Raw genomic sequence first — 17,542 nt, 5'->3', positions numbered from 1 at the left:
AAAAAACAAGGTGACACTGCCTGCAGCCTTGGACAAAAAGAGGAAATGAGGATTTAAAAGAAATAAAGCATGCTGAATGTTGGGGAAAGTTGTGGACAAAATGGTAAAATTAAGAAAGGAGTGCTCCATCTTTAGAAAAAAAAAAAAGAGCATGCAAGAAACTAAGACCAGGAACAAACACAATCTGCACCAGACAGATATATATATATATATATATATATATATATATATATATATATAGACGGACAGGGAAGTAGCACTGACCTGTGAGCACGGCCTTGGCGGAGGGTTCAGCCAGGTCCAGGGCAGACTTGCCATCGGTGTTGCGGATGTTGGGGTCGGCTCCATGCTGCAGTAACACTGTACAACAACAGGGCAGACACAGACAGTAGCTGAGCTCTTGGACTGACATGCAAACTCCCCGACACACACCTCCTCCTAGTCCTCCTCCTGCTCCTGCTGCTGCTGCTGCTGCTGCTCCTGCTGCTGCTGCCAAACCACATCCCGCTCCCAAAACTGCTCTTCCTGGACTCCCAGCACCACCACCACCACCACCACCTTGCTCCTCTGCTATCCCCCCTGTTTCTCCTCCTCCTCCTCCTCTGGTTGTGTCTCCTGGCAGCCCTTCTGCGAGCACTGTTTCACATTTCTCTTCTCCTCCTCCTCCTCCAGCTGCTCCTCCTCTGTTGCTAGCGTTGCTCCCTCGGCTGCCCCTGGCTGCCCCTGCCCTGCGAGCCATGCTGCTGATGTAAACAGACATGCCACAACAAGAGCAGCAAAAGCTACGCTACAACACACCGCCGGAGAAACAGCGGACCTAACAGAGCGGCTACGTGACCGGCTACAAAACACATTACACTTCCATTGATGAGGGGGATGGAGGGGAAGGGGAGGGGGGTGGGGGAGGGCACGCTTAAGCCAAGAAGATAAATAAAAATGAGTGAAGGAGAGAGAGAGAGAGAGACGAGTCAAGAGAGGCGGCTAAGGTAGCGGCAGCAGCAGCGACGAGGCGGGCGGGCAGTGCGAGTGGAGAGACTCTCGCCTCTCCGACTGACTGAGCGATGCAGCGGAGAGCAAGATGAGAGAGGAGAGGGGAGGAGAGGAGAGGAGAGGAGGGGGGGAAGGATGGGATGGAGGGGCGGGGGTGATGGTGGTGGTGGGGGGGAGGCAGGGGAGTAGAGAGTCAGAGAGGATGGGAGAGGTAGAGGACGAAGAGAGGGGAGAGAGAGCAAAACAAAACAAGAGTGTGAAAGAGAGACAGAGAGAGATGAAGTAGTAAAAACCGAGAGGAGAGAAGAGGAGGGGAGGGGAGGGGAGAGGAGAGAAGACATGCAAGACTACCTGTCAGGTATGAGCTGAATAACAAACTCTGCCTGTTCTCAGTTTTTTTTTTTTTTTTTTGTAAATTAGCTCTTTTGCGGGCGCTAATGTCAATACGCTCACTGCCTTCCTCTCCATTTCACTTCCCAGTGTTGTGATTGCTGAGCGGTCCCCGGCGCACATGCCCTTTGACTTGTGTACACTTCAAACTACGCTGCTAAAACCCAGCAGAGAAGAAGAAGAAGAGATAGCCGCCTCATGTGTGCGTACGCGCACGCCTAAGAGCATGCGTGTGCCTCTGCCCCGGCACTGACGCAGATCTTAGTCACTCACTCGCTCAGCTGAGACAGAGGGAGAAATGACATTCTGATGCACAAAGTCATGCATATAGACAGATAGTAATAGCTCATAAATCTTGCAGTCCAGTTCTGTGTAAATGTCTCTGAGTCAGATGCAACTGTCAACTTATCATTTTGTGTTTTTCGGGTTTGTCTCTAATGGGCACGGCTCGCCTGTAATACCTGCGAAAGCCCTCTCTGAGCAACCTAAATCCCCTTTTTTTGGACAGGATTAGTTTTCTGGACAATGTCAGATTTGCAGCAGTTATCTTATGTGACTATCTGCGATACTGGTGATCAACCAGTAAGTGCAAAACTGTGAGTCTGTGCTGTGACTTTTTTTTTTTTTAACGTGAACGCTGAATTCGGGAAAAGTTTCGCCAAAAGTGATCATATCATGAGGACAAAGGAGCTGCTGGAGAATGAAAGCAGCAGATAAAACAAAGCAGGCAGGTACGATGTTATGTAGCTTTCCTACAGCTGCTTCTCTGTAAAAGCCTTCCTGTGAGAATCAAATCAAACTTTATTTGTATTGCACTTTGCGTACAATTAGTGCAACTCGAAATCCTTTACAGATGACTGACAAGCCGATAATAAGACAGGACAAGTGTAAACAGTAAAACAATTTGAGACTATAGCATGCATCTGGCTTTTTTTTTAGTTGTTCTAAATTTACATTTTGATATTTTTTGGGTGGAATTTTGCACAGCACACATTAACATTTAAAGAGCTTCAGGCACTGACTGGGCAAAAGTCAAACCTTCACTTCACATAATGAAGGAAAGCAACTCCTTTTCCTGTCTCTTCAAGTTAAAACTGAGAAAAACAACACTGTCTGGATTCTTGTAGCGACAAATAAATGCTTGAAACCGAAAGAGTGTCTGCACCGAGTGTCGCGCTGTGAAAATAATTGTTAGTTGCAACCTTAACTGGATGCATATAGAGCTATTTTAACCAATGCAAGCGTCTTCAGTTAAGTCAATTTAAAACCCCTTGAAAGGGCATCTTGCAATTCAACGGATTTAAGGGTATAAGATGACATTAATAAAGTTTATTTATTTAGCCCTTGAAAAAAAAAATCATGCTTGGAAAGCCGAGCAGAACAAAGCCATGTCCCTACTGATTCACACCAATATCACATCACCAGCCCTCCATCTCATCAACCTCGCTGTCGTCCAGAGAAATTCAAGGACAAATCTTTAGTCAAACTCAGAGCCAATCGTATGGCTGCTTTAGGATTTCCAAGATCTTCTTATCCCAAATTTGTTGAGATTTTCTCCAGACCTTGAGCTTGAAGAGATGCCGGTCTGGTAATGAGAGATTAATTTCTTACTCAAGTCGTCTGAGCGCCGGAGTAGAGGACAGACAGTCCATCATATGCTGAGCTTACGCTGCAGTTACTCGAATCAAGAGTTGATTTGACTCTCGTTCTGCTGCCAAATCTGGAAACCTGGCAGGATGACAGGCGACAGAAACTCTGTCCAATAAACAGGCCACTGGAAGTCATGTGACTTTTGTTTACATGGCTTGGTTTGATTGTGTCTGTGCGAGCTGAGACTGCAAACCAAAGAAAAAAAAAAAAAAAAAACATGCAACAAAGTCAGCTTTCCTTCTCTGATCCAGACCACACAAACAAATTTAAACTGTTATGAAACCGTTAATGCTGTCTGGACAAAAAAACAAAACAAAACATATTATTGTTGAGGTCCATCTGAGTGCTTTACGGTTACCCAAAATGCTCAGGCACTGACCTTGTCGGGCAAATGTTTAAAAGCTTTATGGAATGGATATGCACACCTACACTTACTGACTAGCTGAGTAATGATTTTCAGCACTCAAAGCTAATCATTATGTCAAGTAAAATAATAATAATAACTGTGCTACATCATCTGATTTGTGAAGAACTGGTTCAAAATAGTTATTTAAGTAACTTTCTTCTATTCAAACATAATATTGTTTGCATCCTGTTTTAGCTGTTAACCTGCAAGCTGTGTTTACTCAAGATTATTGCGCAACATTTTCCACAGCATACTGTGAGTTTTCAGACTCCAACATCCCAGGCAGCCACTGCTTTCAGATCATTTCTGTACAGAGAAAATGAACTTGCCGGCACATGGAACTTGCCTGAGATCAAGTGGGACATTTATTCGGTACTATGTGTAATTTGTAGAACGGTAATGCAGAAAAGCATCACCCTGTTGCTGCAATCAAGGACGCCCACATTCAGAATTTGAGAATAATGATAAGTGGAAATGTGTGCCGTAGTTGTCCTTGTGTGAAAATGTGTGTGTGAGTTGAGGATGGAGGCGGTGAAGGTGCCAGCTTTTCAAATTATCTCACAAATTGGTAATTTGACCTGAAAATATGAACCAGTAGTAAATCAAGTATTTATCATCCTCCTGCTTCACAAACCGTTGTCAAGGCAATATTTTCTGGAAGCGGGAGCCGCTTCCGACACGACAGCGCTCGGCAGTCATGCAAGGCCGATCGGAGCGTTGTACGTTTTAGTCGTCTGTGTCTTTCAATGACATGAGCCCCGAAAATGTGGCCAGAACATTGTTGCAGAATAAAACGAAACTAAGTGTTGCCCAAAAACGAGTTTTGACGAGGTGTGGCAGAAACCACATCACCCTCTGCATGACCTGCTCCCTCCAAGGCCTGGTAGTGCGAGGCATTAAGAGGTTACACCCTTTGTTGTGCTGTATCTAATTTCTGAAGTGCTCTTTTCAATTGCTTGTGATGTTAAACGCTACTCAGATTCACAATCAACAGCAAGCAGGAATGGATGAAGTCGATTTATGCACATTATGCAAGAACCAACAACAAAGTTCTTTCACATCGATTCGAGTGTTTTTCATAATTTTTTTTTGAAACATCAATAACAACAAGATGAATTTAGTGCTCGGGGATCATCACAGCTCTGCAAAGCCTTCTGCTGCTATGCAGTCAAAACATTCTGCAGCACTTACTGTAGACATAAAAATGACTGGTGCAACTTTCCTCCTTGTTGCTCTTAGCGCTCCAGCCTGACGCTGGAAGCAAGGTGACGCTGACTATCATTGCAGTCGTTTGTTATTACACCTCATGTTGAGCAGCGCTTTTCCATTAAGATCATAAAGATGATCCTACAACCTTCTGCTCAGACGGATTTCGTCTGATTTTCCTCAGGGATCAGTGACACCGCCTTTCTATTTCTCGGTTCACCTTTAAAGATCAATGGCTGCTGCTGCTGCTGCTGCTGCCCTTTCTAAACCGATACTGTGTTGTTGTTTTACTTATAAAATTAAAACTACATTTGTGGGAGCTCATATAAAGTAAAGAGAAAGAAATCAATGCTCTTTTGTCCCCTGCGTAGGCTTAAGAACGAGCAGGAACACAGTAATTGCAATTTACAGGTTATTTGCTGCTTTATACTTAATGGAAAATAATAGCTCACAATCCACGGGTTGCTTATTATAGTTTCTAAAATGACTGTGTGATTATACAGAACTCCAGGTTGTGGCTTTAGAGGGGAGACAGGGAAGAAGCATTTAAAACAAAGGTACACACACACACACACACACACACAGTTGCCTTCAAACCCAATGAAGAATTTAATAACTTAAAATTTGCCACAGCATAATCATCACAAATGAATAAACACATTTAGCAACGGAGGAACCACACTGACTTTTATTGTGCCAAAAGGAACAATAAAATACTAAACATGCACCCATGTGCTTACCTATACAGACATCTATCTTGCCCTTGATGGCAGCCTCATGTAGCGGCGTGTAGTTCCAGTTGTCTCGAGCGTTAGGGTCAGCCCCCTGACACAGCAGCAAGGACACCACCTGACAACAACATACAGAACGTCTGAGTTCATTCTTTATTTCACAAAATACATCAAATCAGGTGAAAGAAACGTGAAAGCAAGTCCAACAACTTTCGGGTTCAGCGGTGGAACTCTAGTCGTGGTGACTGGTTTCAGATTGGATGTCTAAATCATCATTGTGATCGTGTAGGTGCATTAGTATGACAGGTTCCTGACAAGACTGCAAAGTGCTCCCCAACAAAGCTCTAAAAGCCTCTAAAACATTTGAAATCGCAAACATTACATTGATCACAGTGGTTAACAGTCAGGAGGCAGAAAAGCATGAGCACATCTGTCACAGATAATCCCAGGGCCCCGATCAGACAGAGCAATTTTTGGAAGTTGCAAAACGCGAGGTGCATCACACTGCCTTTTCTGTTGAAGCCTACAATTTAAAAAAAAAGAGCAGCTTGCTGCGTCTTTTTTTTTTTTTTTTTAAACTGTTGCTAGGCAGCCACTAAATCACCTGCCCTTAGCCTAACTGTTATTTTGCTGTGAAGTAAACTCACTCCAGGCCTGCAGTTCTCTGTTCATATCATAGTAACGATCGGTAAAGTCATATAGCTCCAGGTATCCAGCAACAGCCACCATTAGTTTGTCCTCTGTGATAGTCGTCTCCACTTGTTGTCTCCACCACAGAAGGCCCGCATCTCAATTCATCCAATTGGACAATGGGGGAAAAAAAGCAAACAACGTTGGGCGCTTTTCTGCTCTGAGTAGAAGTTTTTTCAACTCGAAGCGTTCAGGGCGCTCCTGCAAAAACGCGAGGCACTCAGCAACACAAAAGCAATGAGCAAAAAGCTTCACTCTCATTGAAAACAATTGCAAAAAGCCTCCCCAGGCTGCTAAAAAGCACTCTGTCTGATCGGGGCCTAGTCAGAATACTGAAGTAGCAGTGACAGTGAAGTGTAATATGTTCAGGTTTTGTCATTGTGATCTTTAAGGCTGAGTAAGCACATTAGAGTTTACAGCATATTTAAACACAATTATCTTTTGCTCTCATGACAACACTGTTAACAGTTTGTCCCAACATCCAATCTGAAATTTACCACCACACTAATTCTTGTGCACAACACTGCCGTATTCCAGATATTTTTATCACCAGCTATCATTTCAATTGTACTAAAGTATTAACTGTACTTCTCACATTTGTGTCTCACTCTCTTACCCTGTAATAATGTGCTTCACCTTCAATCGTCAGCATGTAAATTGTTATATTGTTGTCTGAATCTCTGCAGCTCAGTGGCAAAACGACCCATCCTGAACACAAAAACGGCAAAACCGACACACAATCGTGTCCAAATGTACGTGTGTAAAGTCTCACCTCGGAGTGGCCAAACGAGCAGGCGTTGTGAAGCGGGATCAGACCCCCGTCGTCCCGAGCGTGCACATTGGCGCCCGTCTGAAGCAGGTGATCCACCACGTCTTTCCTCCCAAAACCTGAGAAAAGAGGAGAGAGAGGGAGGGACCAGTGAAGACGCATTACAACCATCTAACAGTGATGTCCAGATTCTTAATATTAAGAATCAAAAATTAATTCCAATTTGTCTTTCAGGCCTTTTTCTATGTATACATATTGTTCATTTGTTTTGTAAGGCACGTGTAGCAGCTGTTTAGGAAAGTGCAATACAAGTGAAGCTTGTTATGTCTTCACTACGAACGCGCCGTGGGACTCGGAAGAATCTGTTCTTGTTCAGGCTGCTGAGGATTTGAAAGACCTCAGATATAAAACAGCTGTACATATTTTTTTTTTTTTTTTTTTTTATCAGCACTGGTGAAAGAATAACAAACGGCCTGGAACTGAAGAGCTGAAGTGAAGACGAGCACTTTTTCATAACCGTGGACTTCTTTTATTCATGAACAAGTGTAATAGAGACTAAAATGGAAGATTGAAGAGTGAAATTAAATGAAATGAAATTGCAGGGTTGAATCTTAATCTATCGTCGAGATGATTGAGTGTTCTCTACATTTTGCTCTCGGCAAAAATAAATGTACTCCATTACCCTAGCTTTCATTTAACAACAATATTAAAGTTCAGGGTAAACCGTTGGTATGCGGCATTGTATAAACTTAGATTAAACCAAAGGCAGAGCTCACATAAAACAATATCATGCCACATTCATAGATAAGTCTGAATTAAAATCACCTTGGTTGTTTTGTTTCATTTATGTCTGCAAACCTTTTTATTTCAGCAGATTTCATTGGTCTCACTGTTTTTTGACATCATCTGAGTACTACTTGTGCATTTTGAATAGCCATTGAGCTCAGATGCATGCTGGGCCCTATAGGTTGCCAAGCGGCTCATTTTAAAAGAAAATATCATCGACTGTAACCACAAAAATCAACTGTGCAGTGACAGCACTGTTTGACTGTGGTGAAGACGCAGACGTGATATGTCACAACCTGTTTGATTTCAGGTTATTTTAGGTAAGTTTCCTTCCAAATGTTGCTCAAATTGTCAGATAATTAACAAACTTTAAAGGTTCAATGTGTAAGAATTGGCCAGAATTTTAGTTTAAAACCTTCCAATATTAACTAAAATTATCAACAGAATGTGAGGAAATAACAGTTTTGACGTTGTGTCAAAGATGTATAGGTATTGTGTTGCAGAGATATCTACTGAAGTTAGCATGCTAACCCGCTAGCTCCAGCTCGTCCGGCCGTCCTGTCTCATAATACCACTTTGTACCTCACTGTGGCGTCCAGTCTGCCCTCAGTCAAACATGAGAGGAAGAAGAAGTAGTGCTGCCCTGACATGGATGTATAAATAGAAGTAGATACAGGAACAGCGCCGAGCTACGAAGCAAATTTGACATAGCGGCCAAACCGTGTAATTACAACGTCACATGATGCACACTGGTCCAAAAAGACTTTTTCCTATAGACTTAGCCTACATTATGAGAGAGATGTCTGTTAATCAGTGGATACATTTTTTTGAGTGTCACAACCCCTGCGAAATGACTTTTATTTCACTATCAGAATTTGATCCATCCATCACATTTCAAAAGTCTAGACGAGCTGCACCATTGAATTTTATCCCCATTCAAGTTAGCCTGAAGGCTAAACCCGCAGTTAGCGGTCTCAGTCAGCAGAAGTCTCTAGTGAGCATGCAGCCCATAGAGCACGTGCAGTATGTTTACAACCGGGTAATTTCTTTACAGCGGGGAGTGGCTTTTTTAGCTTCATGTGCCACTGAGCAACTTTCATAGGAATGAACGGGGCCCCGCCTCCAACCTGTATCCAGTTCTCTTAAAACATCCATGTGCCCTGAGCCACTGGCAGTGATGGTGAAGCCAGGCTGAAAGCTGTTGAAATTTTCGCTGTAAGAGTGTTAATATGTCACTTCATTATGTTTTAATATTTTTTCATGTGAGAAAGTAACCAAGTAGAATCCCAATATTTGGTCAGTTTATCCAAATAACACCTGTTTGGAAAGTTGCACTGATGTTGTCAGAGCAGCTGGCTACCGCTCAGACGCTGGCTGGGTGAGAGATCAGCTGGTCATGTCAGCTGATCCTACAAACTGCACTGGGCTGCACCACCTATGTGAAAGCTGGCATGAGCCATTTGGCATCATAGTACATTGTAGTGAGCTGGATCGATATTGAAATATAAATAAATTAGGTTTCTACTGGATTACTGTGTTGCAAAATGGCAGCAATTAATGAAAAATGTATGCTGTGACAGAAAAACCATTAGTGAATTCTGTGACATTTTATGATTTGCATATACCCTTAGGGCATGTGTGTAATTAACTAGTTGTTACTGAGAGTTATGTTGCAACTCATCTCTGTGGTGCAACCACTTTCTGATCTGTGCAACTCTTTTGCAACTTACCGCTGGCTCAAATGTCTCTGTAGCAATTCGATATATTAACAGCACCATAGCACAGATTCACTGTAAACAGTAAGCTTTACACTAAAATGGTGGTGGGGTGATTTTGGGGAGAAGGGTGGGTGGGGTGATATGCTGCCCCCATTTGTCTGGATCAGGCTGCGAATTCTTACACAATGACCCTTTACACAAATTAAAATGGAAATCGGTGTGTGAAAAAGGTACAACAGTACCGGGAAATCAAATTGTGCCATTGCTGCTTCCCAAATAAGATTATATTAACTTTGTAAACCACTCTTTGTTGTTATCCTCCTATAACTGATTATTTCATTATGCTGCTATCCTGTTTGAATCACACTTTAAATGACTGACATTGGCATAAATAGAGATGGAGAATTGGTTATGAAAACAGAAAAGATATGGCCTGCAGATTTGTAATAATATTACATCATGATGTGCATCTGGTAAATGGTCCAGAGGAAAAAAGTGTGTCCAACAGACTGGAATTATGAGTATACACGTTATATTATGCATGTTTTCGAGAAAATGTACAGGGTGTTTGTCTTTGTAGGTGCAAATGATATCTGCTGATCAAAACAGCCCTGAAAATTGTTATTGTGGTGAAACATACAGCTGATGGCTCTGCTAACAACCTTTGTTTATGACTTTGTGGTCCCACCCACGTGGATTATTTTTGTGCTGCACCGCCTAAATGCAGTCGGACAGTCTGAAAAGAAGACGTCAGTTTGTTATATGATTTCGGTTACCTGCTGCGAAATGCAGGGGTGTCGATTTGCGTCCTGCCATGTCTTTTGCGTTCACATTCACCGCATCCACGAGTTTCTTCACCCTCGAGACATCCCCGTTACGACAGGCTTCAAACAGCTCCCTGAAAGCCCCGTTTGTACCACCGCCGCTGCTACCGCTGCCCGGGTCACTGCTTCCCGAGTCGGGCGTAGAGCCTGCGCTGGTCCCGCTGCCCTCGGTGGTGGTCGGGGAGCTAGCGCTGCTGCTAGTGCTGCTGCTGCTGCCGCTGCTGCTGAGGGCCGGAGCAGGGGAGGTGGTGGTGGGAGAGGCCGGAGTTGCCTCACCGTCAGCCGTGTTCTCTATCCTGTCTCCGTGGGAAAGCGGGGTGGCATCGTCGGAGGGTCCCGGCGGGGAACCAGGCGGGGTCCCAGGGCGAGGGGAGCCGCGGGGCGGGGAGGACAGCAAGGAGTTTGGCTGCTGCTGCTGAGAGGAGCGACGAGGCGTCGCCATTTTCATAACACAACAGTCCCCACTAGCAACAAAAACACTGCTGACAATTTCCTGCCGAGGAAAGTCAAACTTCCGCTCGGGCTCATTGGGATTACATTAACTGGACTGTTTGGAATAAACAAAAGTCTCACTGGGAGGCACCTTTATAATATTACAGAGAATCATATGGAAGATTAATGACTTTGCAAAAAATGTGGTCACTTACCAATTTACACAAATATTTATCAGAAACTTGTTTTAGTCTCTGATTAATGTTTAAATCACAAAATATGCTTTAATTATGGGCGACATTAAATATTATATATTATATTTGGGGGTTGGCTAAATATAAGAGGATTTTGCATGTTTTTTCAATGGACCCAAAGAAATCGTTAATAATTGTGAAATGTGACAATACAAAAAAAAAATGTTCACCCGTTTGTTACATCTTTAATTTTCATCTATCTTTATGTGTAGCATCTGTGTTCATGCAGATTAACCTGGCTTTAAACTCTTTTTATAGACACTAAGACCTTGAATAAATGTTTAGTGTATCCATAAGTGTATCTCATACAGGTCATCAGCTTCTGAGGACGCAAATTTTAAGCAATTTATTTAATCGATACTTAGCCGTGTTAACAATCGATTATCGGTTAATCATGAACAATTTATGAAATATGCTGCAGGTTTTAAGATGATAGAACTTTATTGATCCTGAAGGAATTCTTGTGCCAGAGATCGCTCAGAAATTACAACATAAGAATAAAAACAATAAATGTAAAAGGTATAACACCAGTGCCTAATAGAATAACAATAAAAGAATAACAGATAATAGAATAACAATAAAAGTGACATAAATTTAGTAAAATAAGTAAACTAAAATATAAAAGTAATATTGCACATGATATTGATATCAATGTTCTCAGTCAGATGTTTCAGCTGCCCGTCCTGCAGAAGGGGGACGAATTATACAGTTCGATGGCAGCTGGTGGAAAAGACCTCCTGTGAGTCTCTGTGAAGCCTCGGTGGTCTCAGTCTACGGCTTAAGGTGCTCTGATATGAGTCCAGTGTGGCGTGCAGGGGATGAGAGGCTTTATCCATAATACTGAGTAGATTCCTCAGCATCCTCCCCCGACACCTTGACTCCAGTTCCACTCCCAGGACATTTTTCCATTATAAAAACCAAGTTAACCACTGACATGATATATGGTCGACACAAAATCAGAGTAGGCCACATTAATAAGTAGTTCAAAGCACAGATACAGTAACACTCGAATGATAAATTAAATAACACAAAATCAGGAGTTAATTTAACATTTAAAAGCTCCCGTCTATTCATCAACTGGCCCGATAAGATCCAAAGTATTAAACACAGCAAACAGTTGCATAACTTCCAGCTCCATTAGAGGACATAATTAGATGAGACTAGATGTGTTGGACAGATCTAACAATTAATTAACATTTAATCAAAACAAGTCAATAACCCGTAACGTTATCGTATAAATGAAAACAGTTCACCACGACAGACTTCAGTCCAGCTGATAGAAACAGCTGCTCAGCTGCAACAGACGCACAGACACTGTCGCTCCAACTTTATCAGTCCATTTTCTCTCACTGCTAAAATGCACGTCTACTCAGAACAGGGCAGTGTTAGCTTTTAGTACATTGTTCATCACTTAGAGTCCTGCTTGTCCTGGACATTAGCATCATAGAGCTGCTCTCTGCTCTCTGACACTCAGCTCTCAGCCTACATTATACGAGCAGCTGCTTCTGTTCAAGATGCTAGTTAAGCAATAGCTTGAGCCTCATATAGCTAAACCGGACAGCTGCCAAACATCAACACTGACTTTTTACAACTTTATGCTTCAGAGTTCATCAACACGAATGTGGCTGTGAGCAGATCGAGCTACGCTGCGCCTTTTTTCTTTGCTTGGACGGCAGGGAGATGCGTTTGTTTTAAAATTAGTACAGCCCTTATGGGCGGTCACCAAACACACCTGTAACCCAACCTTATTAAAGCGCAAGAGGCTCCACTTAGTGGCGCAACCAGGTACTGCAGCAACTCTGCAGAACAGTTTCTGACAGGTACACCACACGTCCCTCTTCTTCTGCATTAATTCAGTTCAACTCAGTTCAATTAGTTATATATATATATATATATATATGGCGCCAAATCATAACAGAAGTTATCTCAGGGCACTTTTCACATAGAGCAGGTCTGGACCGTACTCTTTAATTTACAGAGACCCAACATTCCCCCCTGAGGGAGCACTTGTGAAAGCGGCAAGGAAAAACTCCCTTTTAATGGGAAGAAACAAGAAACCTCAAGCAGACCACCTGCATTCTGGGAGCGCAGTGTTTTAGTGGGGTAATAGGGTACTATGAACTCTTAAGATATGAGGATGTCTGACCATTAATGGCTTTGTCGGTGAGGGGATGGATTTTAAATTCTATTCTGGAATTTACAGGAAGCCAATGCAGCAAAGCCAAAATAGAAGAAATGTGATCTCTTTTTCTAATTTTTGTCAGTACACATGCAGCTGCATTCTGGACCAGCTGGAGAGTCTTTAGAGACTTGTTAGGGCAGCCTGATAATAAGGAATTGGAATAATCCAGCCTGGAAGTAACAAATGTGTGGACTAGTTTTTCTGCATCTTTTTGAGACAGGATGTGCCTGAATTTTGCAATATCACATAGGTGAAAATAGTCAGTCAGTCAAATTTGTTCTATATGGGAATTAAAGGACTTATCCTGATCAAAGATAACTCCCAGATTCCTTACAGTGGTGCTGGAGGCCAGGGCAATGCCATCTAGAGTAGCTATATCGTTAGATGATGTGTTTCTAAGGTGTTCAGGGCCAAGCGCAATAACCTCAGTTTTGTCTGAGTTTAGTAACAGGTCATCCAGGTCTTTATGTCTTTAAGGCATGCTTAGAATCTAAACCGGAAGTAGTCGGCTTTGCCGGCAAAAGTCATTAGTGTGCTTGCTCTATGGGCCCCACAGATGCGGAAGCAAAGCAGAAGAAGTTGAACTTTTTTGGCTTCATGCACCACTGAGCAACCTTCATAGGAATGAAACGCTGTATCCAGATTCTCTTTATACATCCATGGGACACGGTGGGACTCATATGCACTACCATGCATGTGCGGCCGATGTGGCTACTGAAACAAAGAACAGAGAAGCTCGGTTAACAACACTCACAGAGGGAATGTGACTTCATTCACTGCTCAGGTCGCCATTACTCTACTATATCCTTACAGAGTAAATAGTTGTTTGCTGACATCCAGTGAGGCTCAATGTCATTGACTGCACCTTTAAAATATTAACAGCAGTTAACCGATAATTGATTAATTATTTACATCCCTACCAGCTTCACTTAATTATCTGAATACACCAAAAATGTTTAATGCAAATGAAGGGCTGGGAAATGTAATGGCAGTCATTTAATATGTGAGAGATTATTTTAGCTCAATGTAACAGGCCTATGCAGTATTTGATGAGTTGATTAATGTCAGCTGGCCTGCCTGAAAACAATACTTCCCTCCAGTGGAGACTATTGGTAATGACTCCAGAATACAGGAGCTGCGCCAGTCACTGATACAACAAAGGAGTAGCCTATAAGAATATATTGTAAAATATATCATTCCAGTGTGTACTTTATAATGAACATGCAATTCACACATTACACTAAATGTAAATGATAGACAAACTGTACAATAGAGTGTGCAAACAGTGTGGCACTAAACTATCATATGGATTCATCAGATGTAATTTCATTTAGATAATACACTGAAAATCTGCCTGCAGTTACTGAAATAACATTATTTCCTTTGTTTAAATTTCAATCTGATTTAAGTCTTAAGTCTAAAGGTGCGTTTGATTGATTGACAGGTGACTCGGCCAACCACGCTCTGACATTTTAGTAGCTACTCTGGTTTTGTCTGTCTTGATTGTTCCTCCTCAGCTCCACCCAAATTCGGATTTTCTGAGAGAGTGCAAAACAGTAAACTAGAGAGACTACATACTACTAATTCCATTCATAAACCTGTGGTATTGACTTGTGGTTTACCTGACCCCAGCTACATGTTTTTCACCTGCAGAAAGAAACGTGAGCACCAAGATAAAAATCAACCCAAGCATGAGGAAGACTCCTGACAGAAGGCTGCGATTTCATCTAAGGACCTTCTCGATAAGGCAACACTGTGACTAATGACTGAGATACTGTGCCACATTTAAAAATATATATTTCATATACAGAGTTTTGGAAAACGTCCCTTCACTTCAGACAGTTAACTAACAGATTATCACATGAACTGGCTACCAGATAGACGCAGACAATCCGCAAGAAAGCGTTACAGCCTTTACAGAAGTTTTGGGCAACAACACAAACTCTGGCATCCCTCTCATCATTCTCCTAAATTAATTTCTGGATTTAACAGATTTTCTCACACAAGAGATCCCCAATTGCCTGATGTGGGTCATTTTTATAGCCAAAACCCTTGTGTTTGAGCCAAAGGCAAGATCAGCATCTTTAGTCACTATGTACACACAAAACTGTGCATTCATTTTCACCATGAAGAAACATAAAAGCCCAACTATCTATGACAGAAATAAATAAATAGACAGACTGTATTCTGTTTCTTTTTCATTTATAATTTGCTAATTTGGTCTAATATATCAGTCCCTTCTCCTTTTGGTGACAACTAGTTCTAAAAAACGTTACATACAACCTATACCCATATATGATATATATGTGATAGTGAGAGCCTGGGATCTGAAGAATGAGACCTAAATGAAGGCACTATTACACTGCATCAGTTGTATGTGTGTGACAGCCAGTTTGTATCCATGTATCATATCCACAGATTATTATTAGCACCTTGGAAATGCATTATGCAATCATTGTGACATGATCTGTGATGGAAATGCCATGACGAATGAAACTGTAGATGTAGAAAGCATACAGCATCATTGTGACATACTGGAACGAAGATAGCTGTATCTAAACCATGATTTGTCATTTCAAAAGGATTGATCAGGTTCTAAATACATTTTTATTCACATTCAAGCTTAAAAGCCTGTTGCTGCTTTGCCTTACAGCAAAGCACAAACTGCAAGAAGATTAAAAATGAAAACAGTTAAGGTGCTCTTCACACTGATTAATGCAAAAAAAGAAAACTAAAAATGGTAAGAGAGATTTTCAGAGTATGTTGAAGCTACAATAGTGTGGGAACTTTTGTTTCAACAACAGGCAGTTTTATCTCTGCTTGAGGCCAAGAACGCCTAACGGATTAGTCACCAGAAGTCATCATCAAGCCCCTATGCTTCAACAGAAACATTATGTTAATTGCTGCTGATGATATCCTTTTTCACCTTAAAATACATCATAGTAGTCATAGAAGTAGTAGTAGAAGTAATAGCTGTGGTTGTAGTAGTATCAGCACCAAAAGTAGATATTTACAATTAGATATTGAACCACAGTGTTCCACAATCCTCTTTGGTTTTTATGTGTTCCAGTGAAGTGATGATATGACAGCTGATTACACATGACAGCTGCTGATAAAACAAGACTGTGGTGTCAGGAGATGAGTATGCAAAGTTGCGTCTGGTTGGTTGACATACCTCTCATACTTCCTTTAACTGTTCCTTGTGTGTCAAAGCTCAAATCTGGCTTGAAAAAACAATTCTCAGAACAAAAACAACGATGATCCAGGCAGCTTCAAGAACATGTGATTTGATTATTTGAATCAGCACAGTTATGGATGATTTTATATTTCACACATTTAAAAACGTCAAAGCTCGCAGCAGTAAACTTAAGTCCTAAAGGAAAAGGCTTAAGGTTCCAGTGGTCCTTAGGAAATTATTTCCAAGTTTTGTTCATCAGTGGCGCAGTAAGAAAACACAGCATGTTTTTAAAAAAACACTTTGAGGTTGAGGTGTGGTAAACTTCAACAATGTAGTTTCTGGGTGTATCATCAGTTGTTCACAGGTTGTTCAGATCCTTAGAAAACTAATCACCTTGCTGTTTGTGGGTCACACTGACCCCAGGATCTGTGCATGGTGATGTCATGAGAGTTTGAGGTTTTGAGCATTATTAATTAGCAACAAGCAGAAACTGACAACATAGAAATACACTGAAGGAAGGATGAAGAGAACAGAAAGACAAAGAGGCAGAAAGGTTTTTGAGCAGTTGTCATACGATTCCAGCAGAACTACATTCTTGCTAAAAACACTTCCCACACAGCCACAGTGGTGTTTTCAAACCTAAACAGTGATAATCACTGAGGTTCTACTAAACCTGTTTACTTGTTAGGAAATTCAAATGTGTCTTTTTTAAAATGAAGTTCTCCATACCAATAAATTGGTTCAATCCCTAATAGCAGTACTGTTGTATGTTTGCCTGAGCTGAATAAAAGACTATATAAAGAGACCACAGAATCCTCCGTAACATTTTCATGAGTCTCATTCTTGTTTTATTGTATCAACTGCAGCCCTGTTTCAAAAAAAATAACCTTCATCATCTTTTAATTGCATGCTGTGTTTCACTAACTGTGCCACTGATTAACAAAACTTTACTTCAGAAACAAAGTCTATGATACAATGTGTTAATGAATGTGTGGGAGTCTTTCCACTGAGCTCATGCACACACACTTTGATTTCATCTGAAGATGACTATCCTAACTTATTTAAGACTGAAATGTTTTATTACAGCAATCACATGTTTACAGAACAACGACACACGTGTTTATTTGAGTTTGAGTTAATAACGGGGTATAAATATAAACTCATTGTACTATTTTGAAACCTGAGCACGTTGAGGATACAGGCGCGCCCGTTCCAGGGGCCTTTCACAGACACCCTTTTTTGGTTCTTTATCGGAGACAGAGGCATTTGCATGATAAAAGCCTCATCGAAACTCCCTTCTCCGCGTCTTTGATTGCCGGTGGAGATGGAAAAGCTT

General features: G+C 41.6%; 1 protein-coding gene across 3 annotated transcripts in view; it reads right to left on the bottom strand.

Moving 5' to 3' along the window:
• LOC122968247 (poly [ADP-ribose] polymerase tankyrase-1-like) overlaps positions 1-10,916 on the bottom strand; it is an 82,790-nt gene extending 71,874 nt beyond the window's left edge. The window contains exons 1-4 of one of the 3 annotated variants that reach the window (XM_044333296.1): positions 10,113-10,915; positions 6,836-6,951; positions 5,383-5,491; positions 265-360 (exon numbers count right to left, since the gene is read on the bottom strand). In XM_044333296.1, coding sequence (XP_044189231.1) covers positions 265-360; positions 5,383-5,491; positions 6,836-6,951; positions 10,113-10,608 — 817 coding nt within the window. In that variant the 5' untranslated portion in view covers positions 10,609-10,915. Of the gene's footprint in view, positions 1-264; positions 361-5,382; positions 5,492-6,835; positions 6,952-10,112 lie in introns of all 3 variants that reach the window. The other 2 variants (XM_044333298.1, XM_044333299.1) reach the window with 2 other exon arrangements.
• Positions 10,917-17,542: the final 6,626 nt, after the last annotated feature.

This window comes from Thunnus albacares, chromosome 18 (genome assembly GCF_914725855.1).
Source record: "Thunnus albacares chromosome 18, fThuAlb1.1, whole genome shotgun sequence".
NCBI lineage: Eukaryota > Metazoa > Chordata > Actinopteri > Scombriformes > Scombridae > Thunnus > Thunnus albacares.
The sequence above is the reverse complement of the archived record's forward strand: the minus strand, read 5'-3'. Positions and strand labels throughout refer to the sequence as shown.